The 19,450-nt window shown below is 45.1% G+C and overlaps 1 protein-coding gene across 2 annotated transcripts in view; it reads right to left on the bottom strand.

Moving 5' to 3' along the window:
* Window positions 1-19,450, bottom strand: part of OBSCN (obscurin, cytoskeletal calmodulin and titin-interacting RhoGEF) — a 173,910-nt gene that overhangs the window by 117,876 nt on the left and 36,584 nt on the right. For both annotated transcript variants that reach the window (XM_063671646.1, XM_054467038.2), the window contains exons 11-17: window positions 17,921-18,196; window positions 16,804-17,079; window positions 15,687-15,962; window positions 14,574-14,849; window positions 11,135-11,410; window positions 4,486-4,761; window positions 1,618-1,893 (exon numbers count right to left, since the gene is read on the bottom strand). In XM_063671646.1, coding sequence (XP_063527716.1) covers window positions 1,618-1,893; window positions 4,486-4,761; window positions 11,135-11,410; window positions 14,574-14,849; window positions 15,687-15,962; window positions 16,804-17,079; window positions 17,921-18,196 — 1,932 coding nt within the window. The remainder of the gene's footprint in view (window positions 1-1,617; window positions 1,894-4,485; window positions 4,762-11,134; window positions 11,411-14,573; window positions 14,850-15,686; window positions 15,963-16,803; window positions 17,080-17,920; window positions 18,197-19,450) is intronic.

The following is a 19,450-nucleotide window of genomic DNA, read 5'->3' on the forward strand; positions in this document are numbered from 1 at the left end:
TCAGGAGCTCAAGACCAGCCTGGTCAACATAATGAAACCTTGTTTCTACTAAAAATACAAAAAAAATAGCCAGGTATGGTGGCGCACGCCTGTAGTCCCAGCTACTCGGGAGGCTGAGGTGGGAGAATCGCTCGAACCCAGGATGAGGAGGTTGCAGTGAGCCAAGATCGCACCACTGCACTCCAGCCTGGGTGACAGAGTGAGACTCCATCTCAAAATAATAATAATAATGACACGTTCTCATATAACAACATTTCAAGTACCTACAAAGTGGGGTTTCTGGCATCTGTACACTTCCACAAACTCTTACATGCTGATGTGACACCAATGTTAAGTGTCAGTACCTATGAACAAGTGTGTGACTGCACTCCACCTCCATCCAACAAAAGACTCTCTTACTAAAGGAAAATAGAGCTCGTTCTCAGATTTCTCTATCAACTAGCCATGAATTATTAGAATGGTATGAAACACATGCTGCTTTATCTGTCAGTGGCTGCTGTATAGTAATTCATCTTTAAAATGTGTGCTGATGTAGCTTGATTTGTTTATTCCTCTTCAGTTTTAAATATACAAAATTAAACTAAGGGAAGTTCAGTCACAGAATGTTCTGACGTAAGAGCAAATGAAAACAACATATACTTTCAGAAGATAATTCCAAACCTCACAGTGGTGTATCGCAGTCCAGAGCCACCAATTCCCAGTTCTATATTTATTCTGTAGGAAGGGTAATAAAAACAAGCCAGGTGCAGTGGCTCACACCTGTAATCCTAACACTTTGGGAGGCCAAGGCGGGTGGATCACTTGAAGCCAGAAGTTTGAGACCAGCCTGACTAGCATGGTGAAACCCCATCTCCACTGAAAATACAAAAATTAGCCAGGTGTGGTGGCAGGCGCCTGTAATCTTGGCTACTTGGGAGGCTCAGGCAGGAGAATTGCTTGAACCCAGGAGGCAGAGGTTTCAGTGAGCTGAGATCATGCTACTGGACTCCAGCCTGGGTGACAGACTCTGTCTCAAAAACAACAACAACAAAATAAAAAAACCCAGGATATAGATTTTGCCACATGTGGGTGCACAGAGACTTTTTATGCCCATAAGAAAGATGAGAAGAGGGTCCCTGAACACATAAAACTTCAGTAATCCAAAGTTCAATCATGAGATAATTCCAAGAATGATTGTGTGGCTGAAATTTGCCCTTATCCTTGTTCAATGGAATTCAACCATCTCTCCATAGGGAGAGCCCTCAGGTCGGGCTGGTGAGGCTGGGTGCAAGCTCTCAGATGGCCTCAGGTGAGAGACATCTGGTCTACTTCAGCCTCCTGTAGCAGCCCCCTCAGTTCCATTGAGCCAAAGGGCTGGACACCTGGGAGCACCTGTGGGTTCTGACTGAGTGCTGGGAATATGTGAACAGCATTACTGCCTGGAAACACAACTCACAGTGTCTCCTGTACACATTCATCCCTTCTGGCCAACCTCGGGCCAGCCATGGGTAGGAAAATGGCAGGTAGGATTACGAGAGACTTCCAGAGATGAACTCTAATGGAAAGAGTACTGGGGTCTATCAGCCAATCTCATCATCACCTCCACACAAGGTAACTCAGCATCCCCAAAGCACTGACCTGCCACGTGCAGGCGGAAGGAGAGCTGCTGGCCCCCAGCCTCACAGCTGTACTCTCCGGCGTCCGCCTGGCCTGCCTGCTGCACCACCAGCCTCCGTGTACAGCCTGCAGCCTCCACATGCACTTTCGAGCTGGAGCTCAGCTTCTTCCCGTCCTTGTACCAAGTCACCTCTGTCTGGGCCTGGGCCACCTCACAGCTCAGTGTGGTGCTAGCCCCTGCTTCAGCCTGCACCTCCCTGTGTGCTGGCTGCTCCTTGGCAAACACTGCCTTGGGCTCTGGGGAAGGCAGAGATACACAGGGTGACCACCACCATCTAGGTCAGGAAGGCAGCACTGGGGAGAGAAGGCCTGGAAGGGGAAGTGCGAGGGACAGATGCTCTCCAGGCTCTGCACCACTGCCTCCCAGTACAAGGAACACAGTTTCTCCATCCATTCTGCCTGCAGGATCTGTCACATCCCCAGGGCACCCTGCAGAATGGTGGCATGTTCCTGTGGTCCCTGCTGCTTGGGAGGCTAGTCTCAAATGCCTGAGCTCAAGCGATCCTTCTGCCTCAGCCTCTCAAAGTGCTGGGATTACAGGTATGGGCACCATGCCAGGCCTGATGCTAAATTTTATCAAACAGCTGTTCAGAATTTATGATGTTAAATTTTATCAAACTTTTCTTCTGCATTTATTGAGATTATCATACTGTTTTTCTCTTTCAATCTGTTAATGTCATGCATGACATTTTCTGATGTTTTGAATATTGAATATATTGAGTATAGCATTTCTAAATTACGCCTTTTATCATAGTACATTTTCCTTTTGACATACTGGTCATACCACTTTGAAAATATACTGTTGAAGCATTGGCCTGGATATCCATAATGACTGGCCTGTAATTTCAAATCTTTATACTGTTCTTGGCATAATTGGTATCTATGTTATGCTCTCCACATAAAACAGGTTCAAGAGTGTATCTTCTCATTCTATTCTCTGAAAGGATCTCTAAGAACATTAAATAATTTGTTTTGAGAATATTTGGTATAATTTATCAGTAGATCCACTGGGCTTAGACCTTTTATAAAAATATTTTTTATCACTGGTTCCACTTAATTAAAAGCTATAGGACTATGTGAGTTGTCTATTTCTTCCTGTGTAACTTTTTCATAGTTTTCTCTAACAAATTGGCAATTCTCCAAAACTTATAAAATGTACTACCGTTAAAGAATTTATCGGACTCTCTTAACACAATATTTTAGAAAGATACATAGTGGGCTTTTTTGGCATCTATATATACACAACTACAAATGATTATATACTGATAGAATGCCAAGCTGTCATGGGTTGGCATTTGGGAGTCAGTGTAGTACCACAACCTTTTTCTCTCTGACATTTAGCCTGTTTTGTTGTTGTTGTTGTTGTTTTTGCTTTTATTTTTTTTTTTTCCAGAAACAGGGTCTCACTCTGTTGCCCAGGCTGGAGTGCAGTGGTGTGATCATGGCTCACTGCAGCCTGGAACTCCTGGGCCCAAATGATCCTCCTGCCTCAGCCTCCTGAGTAGCTGGGACTACAGGCATGTGCCACTTCATCCAGCTGATTTCTGTAGTTTTTGTAGAGACGAGGTCTCGCTATAGTGCCTAAGCTGGTCTCAAACTGCTGAGATCAAGCAATCCTCCTGCCTCGACCTCCCAAAGTGCTGGGACTACAACAGGCATGAGCCACTGTGCCCAGACTCTCTTAACAAAATATATACATATATTAGGTGTGCTGAGATAGCTTAAGTTCTTTCTTCCTTTCCACTGCTAAATTCATAAATCAGACTCCAAGGGGGAATTCTGATTCAGACTGTTGTTAACTGGAGACAAAAGGAAAGCCAGATTAGCTTTAAGAAGAGGCCAGGAACGGAGGCTCATGCCTGTAATTCCAGCACTTTGGGAGGCCGAGGCAGGCGGATCACGAAGTCAGGAGATCGAGATCACAGTGAAACCCGTCTCTAATAAAATACAAAAATTAGCCTGACGTGGTGGCGGGCGCCTGTAGTCTCAGCTACTCTGGAGGCTGAGGCAGGAGAATGGCGTGAACCCGGGAGGCGGAGCTTGCAGTGAGCCAAGATGGCGCCACTGCACTCCAGCCTGGGTGACAGAACAAGACTCCGTCTCAAAAAAAAAAAAAAAGAAAAAAAGAAAAGCACTTGGAATCTCGCAATTGTATCCCAGGGGCACAGTCACCAGCTCTCTGGGCTGGGATTTTTTGCACAGACACTGCAAGAAAACAACGACCGAGATTTTGCCACGTATGGGTGCACAGTGAGCTTCTAAAGCTTCTAGATCCATAAAAAAAAAAAAAAAAAAAAAAAAAAGGAGGCTCCCGGGACACCAAAAGCTTTGATGCCCCAAAGTTCAGTCTGGAGAGAATTCCAAGTGGGACTGCGTGGGCGGAATTTCCCCTTATGTGGTTCATATGAATTTGAAACGTCTCTCACGGGCTAGAAGTCCCACGTGGTGCTGAAGGGAGGCAGCTACTGAATGATAGAAAGGATATCCCCACTTTCCCAGGGGAGGCGCCTAGTCCACCTCAGACCACAGGGCCAGACAGCACCAGGGACCTGGACACCAAAGAGCATAGGGGTTTGGAGCAGGGGCTCAGTGTGATGAGGCTGCACTGCATGGGAGCACTGCTCCAGGTGCACCACACGGCCTGGCCCTCCCTGCACCTTCCCATCCGGCCAAGCCTGGTGCAGCCACGGGCATGAAACCGGGAAGTGAGGGCATGGAGAAGTGGAGAGGTGGAGTCTCATGGAAAGGGCACTGGAGGCCATGGAGTCCATCAGCCAGTCTCATCATCACCTCCACACAAGGTCACTCTCCAACCCCCAAAGCACTGACCTGCCACATGCAGGTGGAAGGAGAGCCGCTGGCTCCCCGCCTCGCAGCTGTACTCTCCGGCGTCCGCCTGGCCCGCCTGCTGCACCACCAGCCTCCGTGTGCAGCCCACAGCCTCCACACGCACTTTCGAGCTGGAGCTCAGCTTCTTCCCGTCCTTGGACCACATCACCTCTGTCTGGGCCTGAGCCACCTCGCAGCTGAGTGTGGCGCTGGCCCCCGCCTGGGCCTGCACCTCCCTGTGCGCTGGCTGCTCCTTGGCAAACACTGCCTTGGGCTCTGGGGAAGACAAGATGCACACGGTGATCACCACCATCTAGGTCAGGAAGGCAGAACTGGGGAGAGAAGGCCTGGAAGGGGAAGAGCAAGGGACACACGCTCTCCAGGCTGCACCATCACCTCCCAGCACAAGGAAGTTTCTCCATCCATTTTGCATGGTGCCACAGGCTGTCCTTGGTGGGGTGGCTGACAGATCTTGCACACACAAGCTCATCTGGGGCAGGGATTGGGGTCCTGACGCCTGCACCCTTCCCCTCATGAATGGAGCAAGGGTCTCCCCATGCGGCTGTGCAGGGCGCATCCTCACCACAGAACCCATCTTGAGGCTCCCGCTTCTGCCACTGTCAGGACGGTCAGCTTTGGCCTCAGCGGGGTGTGTCGCTGTGGCTTTCTTTATTGTTCAGTGGCTCACAGGGCTGAGCATCTTTCTAGAGGATTGGCCATTCGTGTTTGCTCCTCTGTGGTGTCACTACTCAATTCCATCCCATTATCAATAGCACTGTCTTGTTGTCTTTGTTCAGTTTAAGGCAGCAGTCCCCAACATTTTTGGCAGCAGGGACTAGCTTCATGGAAGGCAATTTTTCCACAGATGGGGGTCGGTGGGATAGTTTCAGGATGAAACTGTTCCACCTCAGATCATCAGGCATTAGATTCTCATAAGGAGCACAACCTAGATCCCTCCCATGCACAGTTCACAATAGGGTTCATGCTCCTATGAGAATCTAATGCTGCTGCTGATCTGACAGGAGGCAGAGCTCAGGCGGGAATGCTCACCTGCCACTCACCTCCTGCTGTGCAGCCCGGTTCCTAAAAGGCCACAGAACAGTACTGGTCCACAGCCTGGGGGTTGGGGACCCTGGCTTTAAGGTCTTCTTTATATATTTAAATGTTAGAGAGGTCACAATTATGCACTTTTTATCTTCCCTACCTGTGTGACTTGGGTTTTCATCTCTTAAGGCACCTTCTGATTAATCAGACCTTTTAGTTTCAATGTATTTAAATACATCACTCTTGTCCATTGTGGTTAGGGCATTTGTGTTCTATTTAAACACTTCCTTACCCTAAATTCTGTAGATAGCCTATGCTTACTGTCTTGGGGTTTATGGTTTTACCTTTTACCCTGAGGTCTCTAACCCACCAGGAGCTGACTCTCGCACATGCTATGAATTACCAATATGCTTTAATTCTTCCCATATGTTTAAATGGTCCACACACTAGTTATGAAAACACTATCCTTGGCCGGGTGCAGTGGCTCATGCCTGTAATCCCAGCACTTTGGGAGGCTGAGGTGGGCGGATCACGAGGTCAGGAGATCAAGAGATCAAGACCATCCTGGCTAACACAGTGAAACCCCGTCTCTACTAAAAATACAAAAAAATTAGCCAGGTGTGGTGGCGGGCACCTGTAGTCCCCGCTACTCGGGAGGCTGAGGCAGGAGAATGGCATGAACCCGGGAGGCAGAGCTTGCAGTGAGCCAAGATGGCGCCACTGCACTCCAGCCTGGGCAACAGAGCTAGATTCCATCTCAAAACAAAAAAAAAAAGAAAACACTATCCTTTCTCTACTTTTTGCACAGATGCCATGGTTTAAAAAAAAAAAAAAGGAAGGGGGCCATCCAGAGATCACTGATGCATGGGACTGTTTCTTTGTTCTGATACCTAACCATTCATTGAAATCCATTGTCTTAATTACTGTAACTTTACGATAATTTTTGACATCTGGTAGAGTAATGTTCATACTTTGATTTTCTTTTCATTCCCCCACAAAAAAAAATTGTTTGGATCCTGATTGTTAATGAATATATTTTAATTTTTCATGAATTTCTATCCATTTAATTAGATCTCTTGTCTTGCAAAATATACAACAATTTCCTAGCCCCTCCCCAGGTTTTAAACATCTTTATTAGACTTTGAATTAGAAACATTGTAATTTTGATGCTACTGTAAGTCTTTTCAAATTTCATTTTGCAACTGTTTACTGCTGTATATAGATACAGAAGTATCTATATTTTCTGTGTGTTGTTTTTTTTTTTAACAGGATAATCATTCTCAACAATGTTACTTAGTCTACTAAGTTCTCTATTGGATTTTCCAGGTGAATGGCCATATCATCAGTAAATTTCACTTTTACTTTTTCCAAGTGCTATGCCTTTTGCTTTATTTTCCTCCTTACCCTTATGTACAATGTTGGATACAAGTGGTGACACTGCCCTGTCTCCTTCTCTGAATCAAACCTTTCAAGGTTTGGGATCCTAGTGGTGCTTCTGTAGTACCATTTATCAAATTAAGGAAGAACACTTCTATAAAGTTTGTTAAGAATCCTATGAAATGAGTTGATGCTAAATTTTCTCAAATATATCTTCTAGATTTTATCAAATACTTTTAATCTGCATTTATTGAGATAATTACATCATTTTTCATTCAATCTGTTAAGGTCAAGCTTATTATACTGATCTAATGCTTCTAAAGCCAAACCAGCCTTGCATTCTGGGACCAGGATCTTCAACAGAGTGCACTGTCTTCTTGATATGTTGCTGAATTCCATTTGCTAATACTTTATGATTGTGTTCTTGATATCCATAATGACAAATCCATATAGATTGGTCTACAATTTAATTCTTCCTACTTCCTTTGTCAGATTTTGGTATTAATGTTACGCTATCTATATAAAATGATGGCCTGGGCATGGTGGCTCATGCCTGTAATCCCAGCACTGTGGGAGACCAAGCAGGGTGGACAGCTTGAGCCCAGAAGTTTGAGACTAGCCTGGGCAACACGGCAAAACCCCATCTCTACTGAAAAAAAAATACAAAAAAATAGTTGGCACACATGCTATTTTTGCGATGGTGGTGCATCCTTGTAATCCCAGCTACTTGGGAGGCTGAGGTGGGAAAATCACTTGAACCTGGGAGGCAGAGGCTGCACTGAGCCAAGATCGTGCCACTGCACTCCAGCCTGGACAATAGAGTGAGGCTCTGTCTCGGAAAAAAAAAAAAAAAAAAAAAAAACCATAAAATGGCATATGGAGTCAATCTCCTTTTCCTATTCTCCAGAACAATATTCATGAATATGGAATAACTGCTTTCCAGAATATTTGAAACAGTTTACTAGAAAATTATTGGGTTTAAAAGATTTTTTTACTACTGCCTCTATCTATTTAAAACTTATAGGACTAAGTTTTCTGTATCCTTTTATGTGAGTTTTCATGTAATTTACTAGGAATTAGCCAAATTGTCACAACTTTTCAAATTTGTTACATAAAACAGTTTGTCATATTCTCTGAAAATAACTTCACAGAAATATACAGTGGGATTTCTGTTATCTATACACATCCACATAACACTGATGCTGATGTAATACCAAACTTATGTGTTAGCACCCAGAGGTCACCATGGGACTTCAGCCCACCCCTATTTGGCATCAACACTCTCTTTATTAAAAAAAAAAAAAAAAAAAAGGAAATTAATTGTATTTCTCAGGCTTCCCTATGTATCAGCCAAGGGAACACAGACACACACAGCAGCAAACATACTGGACTTGCTGGTGAGACATTTGCATTCCAGAGGATGGGAAATAAATCTGACTAAAATTCAGGGACCTCCCACCTCAGTAAAATGTCTAGGGGTGGAGTGGTGTGGGGCCTGTCAAGATATTCCTTCTAAGGTGAAGGATAAGTTGCTGCATCTGGCCCCTCCTACAACCAAGAAAGAGGCACGATGCCTATTCGGATTTTGGAGGCAACACATTCCTCATCTGGGTGTGTTACTCTGGATCACTTATCAAGTGACCCAAAAGGCTGCCAGTTTTGAGTGGGGTCCAGAACAGGAGAAGGGTCTGCAACAGGTCCAGGCTGCTGTGCAAGCTGCTCTGCCACTTGGGCCATATGACTCAGCAGATCCAGTGGTGCTTGAGGTGGCAGTGGCAGATAGGGATGCTGTCTGGAGCCTTTGGCAGGCCCCCACAGGTGAATCAGAGTGGAGGCCTTTAGGATTTTGGAGCAACACCCTGCCATCTTCTGCAGATAACTACTCTCCTTTTGAGAGACAGCTCTTGGCCTGTTACTGAGCTTTGGTGGAAACTGAACAACTGACTATGGATCATCAAGTCACCATGTGACTTGAACTGCTTGTCATAACCTGGGTGCTTTCTGACCCATCTAGCCATAAAGTTGGGCATCCACAACAGCATTCTATCATCAAATGGAAGTGGTATATACATGATCGGGCTTAAGTAGGTCCTGAAGGCCCAAGTAAGTTACATGAGGAAGTGGCTCAAATGCCCATGGTCCCCACTCCTGCCACCCTGCCTTCTCTCCTCCAGCCTGCACCATTGGCCTCATGGGGAGTTCCCTATGATCAACTGACAGAGGAAGAGAAGACTAGGGCCTGGTTCACAGATGCTTCTGCACGATATGCAGGCACCACCTAAAAGTGGAGAGTTGCAGCACTACAGCCCCTTTCTAGGACATCCCTGAAGAACAGTGGCAAATGGAAATCTTCCCAGTGGGTAGAACTTCAAGCAGTGCACTCGTTGTGCACTTTGCTTGAGGATAAATGGCCAGATGAGCGATTATACACTGATTCATGGGCTGTAGACAATGGTTTGGCTGGATGGTCAGGGACTTGAAAGAAGCATGATTGGAAAATTGAGGAAGAGGTATGTGGATGGACCTCTCTGAGTGGTTAAAAATTGTGAAAATATTTGTATCTCATGCGAGTGCTCACCAAAGGGTGACCTCAGCAGAGAAGGATTTTAATAATCAAGTGAATAGGATGACTCGTTCTGTAGACACCACTCAGCCTCCTTCCCCAGCCACCCCTGTCATCACCCAATAGGTCCATGAACAAAGCGGCCATGATGGCAGGGATGGAGTTTACACATGTGCTCAGCAGCATGGACTTCCACTCACCGAGGCAGACCTGACTAAGGCCACTGCTGAGTGCCCAATTTGCCAGCAACAGAGACCAACAATGAGCCCTCGATATGGCACCATTCCTCAGGGTGATCAGACATCTACTTGATGGCAGGTTGATTATATTGGACCTCTTCCATCATAGAAAGGGCAATGGTTTGTCCTCACCAGAATAGACACTTACTCCAGATATGGGTTTGTCTATCCTGCACACAACACTTTGACCAAGACTACTATCCATGGATTCACAGCATGTCTTATCCACCGTCATGGTATTCCACACAGCACTGCCTCTGACCAACGCACTCTATGGTTAAAAAAGTGTGGCAGTGGGCTTATGCTCATGGAATTCACTGGTCTTACCATGTTTCCCATCATCCTGAAGCAAGTGGATTGATAGAACAGTTCAATAGCCTTTTGAAGTCACAATTCCAGTGCCAACTAGGTGACAATACTTTGCAGGGCTGGGGCAAAGTTCTCCAGAGGCTGTGTATGCTCTGAATCGGTGTTCAATATATGGCACTGTTTTTCCCATAGCCAGGATTCACGAGTCCAGGAATCAAGGGATGGAAGTGGAAGTGGCACCACTCACCATCGCCCCTAGTGACCCACTAGCAAAATTTTTGCTTCCTGTTCCCATGACATTACGTTCTGCCAACTTAGAGGTCTTAGGTCTGGAAGGAGGAATGCTGCCACCAGGAAACACAACAACGATCCCATTAAACTGGAAGTTAAGATTGCCACCTGGCCACTTTGGGCTCCTCCTACCTTTAAATCAACAGGCTAAGGGAGTTACGTTGTTGGTTGGGGTGACTGACCTGAACTATCAAGATGAAATCAGTCTACTACTTCACAATGGAGGTAAGGAGGCATATGTGTGGAATACAGGCAATCCCTTAGGGCGTCTCTCAGTATTACCATGCCCTGCGATTAAGGTCAATGGGAAACTACAACAACCCAATCCAGGCACGACTACAAATGACCTAGACCCTTCAGGAATGAAGGTTTGGGTCACTCTACCAGGAAAAAAATTAAAATATCTCTCGCTGACCAGAAATAGCATGTGCTGCTGGGTGAGGGCATATGGTAGCTGCCAGAACATATACTGACAGGATATTCACAGAGCCCTAGGAGAGAGATGCCTGGTCAACCTCAGAACCCAAGACAATGGAGATCCAGAGTCCCAGAAGCCAAGGAGCACCAGGAAGGCTCTGGGCAGGTGCTAGGAACCAGTGACTGAGCATTACAAAGTGCAAACACGCCTCCAGGTTTGCAGGAACAGCTCCTCTCCCTCCCATGCACACCCCTCCCTTGGCCCAGCCACAGGGATGGAAATGGGAGCAGGAGGATGGGAAGCCTGAGACACGAAGGCAGAAGGAAAGTGCACAGAGATATCCTGGGGCTACGAGCCAGAACCACCATCACCTCCAAAGAGGCTCCTTGGCGCCCACAAAGCACTGACCTGCCACGTGCAGGTTGAAGGAAAGCCGCTGGCCTCCGGCCTCGCAGCTATACTCCCCGCCGTCGGCCTGGCACGCCTGCTGCACCACCAGCCTCCGTGTGCAGCCCACAGCCTCCATTCGAACTTTCGAGCTGGAGCTCAGCTTCTTCCCGTCCTTGTGCCACGTCACCTCTGTCTGGGCCTGGGCCACCTCGCAGCTCAGCGTGGCAATGGTCCCCGCCTCGGCCTGCACCTCCCTGTGCGCCGGCTGCTCCTTTGCAAACACTGCCTTGGGCTCTGGGGAAGGCAGGGATACACAGGGTGACCACCACCATCTAGGTCAGGAAGGCAGCACTGGGGAGAGAAGGCCTGGAAGGGGAAGTGCGAGGGACAGATGCTTTCCAGGCTGCACCACCGCCTCCCAGCACAAGGAACACAGTTTTTCCATCCATTCTGCATGGTGCCATGGGCTGTCCCAGGCAGGGCCACCATGACAGATCCTCCAGGGCAGGGACTGGAATCCTGATGCCTGCACAGCTCCCCTCATAGATGTGCCGGGGTCTCCCCACGGGACTGTGCAGGGTGCGTCCTCACACCAGGGCCCCAGAGTCTGAAGCTCCTGCTCCTGCCACTGTCAGCAGGGTCAGCTCTGGCCTCTTGGGGGAGGGCCTGGGCCTCCCATGGCTTCCTGGGGCCATGTCAGGAGGACTGTCAGCTGGGTGCCTTCTGATGATCTGGGGACGGAGTCTTCACTCTTCTGTGGTGTCACTGTGCAAGTGCTTTGTCTGACTTTCAATAGCACTGTCTTTCTTTTACACCTTCATTTTAGGATCTCTTTTTACCTCTAAATACTAGAGCAGTGAGCTCTAGCATACTAGAACATTAGCATGTTAGAAATATCTTCCTTTTCTGTGTAGCTTGCCTTTTCATTCTCTTATGGTGTCTTCCAAAGAATCAAAATTTTTAATTTTAATGTATTCAAATATATCAAATGTGTTTCTTTGTGGTCAGGGCATGTGTGTTCTGTTTAGGAAGTCATGCTTTACTATGAAGTCACTAGAAACATCTCCCTTTTCCTCTAAGACTTGTATGGGTTTCCCCGGGATTCTGACATCTCTAACCAACTGGAGTTGACTTTGTGTGTGGTTGAGATCCTGGTCTGATTTTTTTTCCCATATGGTTAGTGGCCCAAAATCTGTTTTTGTTTTTTTCTCTTTTTTTTTTCTGAGAGAGGGTCTCACTCTGTCACCCAGAGTGGAGTGCAGTGATGCCATCATAGCTAACTGCAGCTTCAGTCTCCTGAGTTCAAGCCATCCTCCCACATCAGCTTCCCAAGTAGCTGGGACTACAGGTACATGCCACCACAGCCAGCTAATTTTTTTTCAATTTCTTTAGAAATGGGATCTTGCTCTGTTGCCCTAGGCAGGAATGCAGTGATGTGATTATAGCTAACTGCAGCCTCCAACTCCTGGGCTCAAATATCCTCCTGCCTCAGCCTCCCAAGTAGCAGGGATTTACAGGTGCACACTACCATGCCTGGGTAATACTACTTTCTTCATAGCATACTATTTTCTTAGTATATTGTTAAATATATATGAATAATATGTTGTTTAAGATTTTGTCCTTGCTATCCATAATAGGTTGGCCTACATTTTTAATTCGTCCTACTTTGTATCAATGTTATGCTATCCACATGAAACAAATCAGAGACTGTATCTCTTCATCGTATTCTCTAGAAGAATCTCCATGAATATGGAATAATTTATTTGCAGATTGTTTGGTATAATTTCCTGTAAAAGTTATTAGATATTGCTTAGAAATTTCTTAGTGAAAATATTTTTGTTACTAGTCTCATTTATTTAAAAGTTATGGGACTATCTGAGTTGTCTATTTCTTCTTATGTTACTTTTTATATACTTTTTAAGCAATTTAACAATTTGTTGAACCTGTTCACATTTAATACCAGTAAATATTTGTCATACTCTCCTCAAATAGCATTTTAGAAAGATATATAGTGGGTTTACTGGCATCTATACCCACCCACAAACCACTGCACGGTGGTAATACCAGACTGTCATGTGTTGGCCCCCAGGCGTCAACATGAGGCTGCAGCCCACAGATCTCTGATGTTAAGATTCTCTTAATGAAAAGAAAATAAATGTAGTTTCAGAATTCTCTATAACCCAGTCAGGAAAAGCCATAGGCACAACATAATTACTGGGAAATGCTACTGAATAAATACTGCTTTTGCCAGTCAGGGGCTGCCTGATATGGTTTGCCTCAGTGTCCCCACCCAAATCTCACCTTGAATAGTAATAATCACCACGTGTCAATGGTGGGACCAGGTGGGGGTAACTGAATCATGGGGGCAGTTTCCCTCATGCTGTTCTTGTAATAGTGAGTGACTACTACCACCAAGATCTGATGGTTTTATAAGGTGCTCGCTTCTTCACTCGGCACTCATTCTTTCTCCTGCAGCCCTGTGAAGAGGTGCCTTCCGCCATGATTGTAAGTTTCCTAAGGCCTTGCAAGTTTCCTGAGGCCTTCCCAGCCATGCGGAACTGTGAGTCAATTAAACCTCTTTCCTTTATAAATTACCCACTCTTGGGTATGTCTTCATTAGCAGTGTGAGAACAGACTAATATACTGCTACTATTGCATCTCAGTTGTAGCAGCGCCTGGTGATGTCACCTAAGCTACTTATTCCTTTCCATTTCTAAATTTAAAAATCAAGCTCCAAGGAGAATCTGACATGTTCTAACTAAAAACAAAGGAAAACAAGAGTTGTTCTTGGAAGAGAATTCCAGACCTCATGGGTGCATATCACAGGCTCATATGTACCAATCCATGCTGCTGTTTTACTTGACACAGACATTGCAACAAACATGGATCTAGGTTTTGCTACCTGTGGGTGCACAGGTAGCTTCCATGTCCATGCAAAGGAGGGGAGAAGGTCCCAGGACATAGAAAATCAGATAATCCACAGTGTGATCTTGAGATAATTCTATGTATGGTTGTGTGGCTGAAATTTCCCCTTCTCCCAGATAAGTTAAATTCAAACATCTGTCACTAGGGAGAACAAGCATGAGGTATGGGGTGCAGGCATGTGGGAGCTGCCAGATATTCAGTAGAAGGAAATTCACACAACCCCAGGTGGAGACACCTTGTCTTCCTTGGACCACAGGGCCTGGTAGAGAAGGAACAGCAGCAAGGTCTAGGCAGATGATCGGAATGTATGATTGAGCATTATTGCATGAAAACACCACTCCAGGTACACAGCAACAGCCCCTCTCCCTCCACACATATCCTTCCCATCTGGCCTCCCTTAACCACACCAGTTATGAAATAAGAATTGGGAGGGTAGGAAACAACAGAGGTAAAGGCTAATGGGAAGAGCACCAGAGTCTATCAGCCAGTCTCATCATCACCTCTACAAAGTTAGTACCCCCAAAGCACTGACCTGAAACGTCCAGGTGGAAGGAGAGCCACTGGCCCCCGGCCTCACAGGTGTACTCCCCAGCATCTGCCTGGCCTGCCTGCTGCACCACCAGCTGCCGCATGCAGCCTGCGGCCTCTACACGCACTTTCGAACTGGAGCTCAGCTTCTTCCCATCCTTGTACCACATCACCTCCGTCTGGGCCTGGGCCACCTCACAGCTCAGTGTGGCGCTGGCCCCTGCCTCAGTCCGCACCTCATTATGCACCAACTGCTCCTTGGCAAACACTGCCTTGGGCTCTGAGGGTGGACAGGAGGGATGCACAGTCAGAGACACAAATCTGGGACCAACCCATTTCACAGGCACCAAAGATTCAGGATTCAGTAACAACAAACAACTGATGAAAGACATAAACCCACAGACTCAAGATGTTCTGCAATCCCAACCAGGATGAAGACAAAGGAAACCACACCTACATTCATCAAAGAAATACTACGACAAAGCAAAATCAAAAGAAGATCTTTAAAGCAACAGGATGAAAAAAGGTACATGACCCTTAAAATATCCATAACAAATTTCACAGTTCATATTTCAAAGAAAATATGGACACCAGAAGATAATGGAATGACCTCTTTAAAATGTTAGGGAGTGGGGAGTAGCTGCTAAACTGTAATGTTATACCCAGATAAAACAGCCCTCAGAATCAAAGGGGGAACAAATATGTGTTCACAAGAGAAATAAAAAGTAAGAGAATGCATATGACCAACTGACCTGCTAATATAAATACTGAAGACATAGTTCTACAAGAAAAAAAAAGAATAGTAATCCCAGAATACGGGGTCCAAATTCTGACCACAATTTTCTGGTTTTGTGAACTGTGGTGAGTTACTTCCCTGTGTGTTATCTTAAAATGAGAATAATCAGAGTTCCTCCTCGCAAATTGTTTTGAAGTTTAAGCAAGCAGAAAGACAAGAAGCACTTCACAAAATCTAGGTCCTCAGCACAAAATTAATACCTGCTAGCTGTTATTATAGGGGAAGCTTTATGAGAAAAAAGGCCCTTGGGTGGGACTTCCATACATACCCTAAGCCTGTAAAGATTATCCTAATAGCATAAAAAGACCTCAAAAAACTCACCTGTGATGTGCAGTTGAAAGGAGACTCTCTGGCCCCCAGCCTCACAGCTGTACTCCCCAGCATCTGTTTTGCCCACCTGCTGCACCACCAGCCTCCGTGTGCAGCCTTTGACCTCCATGCCTACTTTTGAGCTGGAGCTCAGCTTCTTCCCATCCTTGTACCACGTCACCTCCGTCTGGGCCTGGGCCACCTCACAGCTCAGCATGGCACTGGTCCCCGCCTCAGCCTTCACCTCATTATGCACTGACTGCTCCTTCGCAAACACCCCCTTGGGCTCTGAGGGTGGACAAGGAAGGATGCACAGTCAGAGACGCAAATCTGGGACCAACCCATTTCACAGGCACTGAAGATTCAGGATTCAGTAACAGCGAACAGCTGATGAAAGACATAAACCCACAGACTCAAGATGCTCTACAATCCCAACCAGGATGAAGACAAAGGAAACCGCACCTAAGTTCATCAAAGAAAAAAATGCCACAAAACAAATTCAAAAAGAAAATCTTAAAAGCAACAGGATGAAAAAAAATACATGACCCTTAAAATGTCCACAATAAATCTTACAGTTGATATTTCAAAGGAAATATGGAAGCCAGAAGACAATGGAATGACCTCTTTAAAATGTTAGGGAGTGGAGGAATAGCTGATAAACTGTAGTGTTATACCCAGATAAAACAGTCCTCAGAATCAAAGGGAGAACAAATATATTTTCATATGAGAAAAAAATGATAGAATATGTATAACCAGCAGAGCTGCTAACATAAATACTGAAGATAGAACTCTTCAAGAAGAAAAAATAATAATAATCCCAGAATACTGGGTCCAAATTCTGACTACAACTTTCTGACTTTGTAAACTGTGGTAAGTTACTTCCTTGTGTGTTATCTTAAAATGGGAATAATCAAAGTTACTCCTCACAGAATAGTTTTGAATTTTAAGCAAGCAGAAAGACAAGAAGTATTTCACAAAATCTAGGCCTTCAGCACAAAATTAATACCTGCTAGTTGTTATTACAGGGGAAGCTTTATGAGAAAAAAAGGTCCTTGGGTGAGACCTCCATATGTACCCAAAGTCCCTAAAAACTATCCTAAAAGCACAAGAAAGGCCTCAAAAAACTCACCTGTGATGTGCAGGTGGAAGGAGACTCTCTGGCCCCCAGCCTCACAGCTGTACTCCCCAGCATCTGCTTTGCCCGCCTGCAGCACCACCAGCCTCCGTGTGCAGCCTTTGACCTCCATGCCCACTTTTGAGCTGGAGCTCAGCTTCTTCCCATCCTTGTACCACGTCACCTCCGTCTGGGCCTGGGCCACCTCACAGCTCAGCATGGCACTGGTCCCCGCCTCAGCCTTCACCTCATTATGCACTGACTGCTCCTTTGCAAACACCCCCTTGGGCTCTGAGGGTGGACAAGGAAGGATGCACAGTCAGAGACACAAATCTGGGACCAACCCATTTCACAGGCACTGAAGATTCAGGATTCAGTAACAGCAAACAGCTGATGAAAGACATAAACCCACAGACTCAAGATGCTCTACAATCCCAACTCGGATGAAGACAAAGGAAACCACACCTAGGTTCATCAAAGAAAAAAATGCCATGAAGCAAATTCAAAAAGAAAATCTTAAAAGGAACAGGATGAAAAAAAATACATGACCCTTAAAATATCCAAAATAAATCTTACAGTTGATATTTCAAAGGAAATATGGATGCCAGAAGACAATGGAATGACCTCTTTAAAATATGATGGGGGTGGAGGGGTAGCTGCTAAACTGTAACATTATACCCAGATAAAATAGCCCTCAGAATCAAAGGGAGAACAAATATGTTTTCATATGAGAAAAAAAAATGAGAGAATATATATAACCAGCAGAGCTGCTAATATAAATACTGAAGATAGAACTCTTCAAGAAGAAAAAAAGGAATAATAATCCCAGAATACTGGGTCCAAATCTTGACTGCAATTTTCTGGCTTTGTGAACTGTGGTAAGTTACTTCCTTGTGTGTTATCTTAAAATGGGAATAATCAGAGTTCCTCCTCATAGGATTGTTTTGAAGTTTAAGCAAGCAGAAAGACAAGTAGCATTCACAAAATCTATGCCCCTTGGCACAAAATTAATACCTGCTAGTTGTTATTATAGGGGAAGCTTTGTAAGAAAAGAGGCAATTAGGTGGCACCTCCACGCTAATGTCACTAAAAATTATCCTAAGGAACATAAGAAAGATCTCAAGAAACCCACCTGTGATGTGCAGGCGGAAGGAGACCCTCTGGCCCCTGGCCTCACAGCTGTAGTCCCCGGCATCTGTCTTGCCCGCCTGCTGCACCACCAGCCTCCGTCTGCAGCCCTTGGCCTCCACATGCACTTTCAAGCTGGAACTCAGCTTCTTCCCATCTTTGTACCACATCACCTCCGTCTGGGCCTGGGCCACCTCACAGCTCAGAGTGGCACTGGCCCCTGCCTCAGCCTGCACCTCACTGTGTGCCACTTGGTCCTTGGCAAACACCACCTTGGGCTCTGGGGACAGAGTGGGACACACAGGGTCAGACATATTCCAATTACTAGAACTGAATGAGGGCCCACCTTCTTGATCTCAAAACTCTGATGGTTCAGCCACAAGCCTGCCCTGTTCCTGGATTTCTCAACAAAAAGAACTTTACATTTTGAAGATGCAAAGGGCAGGCAATAGGTTAGTTCTCAGAATCTGAAGCCTCCCAGTTAGATAATTTTCAGACTGGTATATGCTGCAATTCAGGCTCTGGCATTTATTTACCAGCTGTGATCTCCTAAGTATACAAACAAAGAGAAGCAGTTTGTGACCTGCACACCAATGCATAGATATTTTCAGAGATAATTCCTTAAGTAACACTGGCAGAATAAGGAGTAGCCCTGACACCCACAAAGGACTGCTAATGCAGGCTACAACTTCTAGAGGGCCAATTGCCATTGGTATAATCTAATCCTAGGCCTTGGGATTGTATCTTTTCATTATTTTGGTTTCCTCATATCACTACTTTCAGCACCTATTCTGTTATTTTAGATGACATTTTCCTCTTATGAAGTGTATTTATTGGTAATTCTCTCAGGAAGGTTTTGTGAATGGTAAACTCTGTCAATCTACTTCCTGAAAATGTCTTTATTTCACACTCACTTTTGAATGATAGCTTAGCTGGGTACAGAATTCTAGGTTGAGAGTTGTTTTCCCTTGCTAATTTGGACATTATGCCATTATTTCATTTCTGGGCTTCTCATTGCTACTGAAAAATCTATAGGAAGGGTAACTGTTGTTCTGTTAATATATTCTTCTGTCCGGTAGTTTTAAGGCTCTCCTCTTGGTTTTTGGCCTTCTACAATTCACTATGATATGTCTAGCTGAGAATTTATCTTCTTTACACTTACAATGATTCCTTGTGAATCTATAAATTTTAGGATTCATGTTATCATTTCTGAAATTTTTCTGCATGACCTCTTTTATTATTTTTACTTCTTCCTCACTCTCTGTAGTTTATCCTAAAAGTCTTTTTTTTAATTTACAAAAAAGTATACATTTATTATGAACAATGTGTTTTGAAATATGTATATACTGTGGAATTGCTAAATTGTGCTAGTTAACATATGCATTACCTCATATATGTATCGTTTTGTGGTGAGAACACTAAAAATCCACTCTCTTAGCAATTTTCAAGAATACAATACATTGTTATTAACTATAGTCACCATGTTGTACAATAGATCTCTTGAACTTATTCCTCCAAACTGAAACTTTGTACA

This window comes from Pongo pygmaeus, chromosome 1 (assembly GCF_028885625.2).
Source record: "Pongo pygmaeus isolate AG05252 chromosome 1, NHGRI_mPonPyg2-v2.0_pri, whole genome shotgun sequence".
Classification (NCBI taxonomy): domain Eukaryota; kingdom Metazoa; phylum Chordata; class Mammalia; order Primates; family Hominidae; genus Pongo; species Pongo pygmaeus.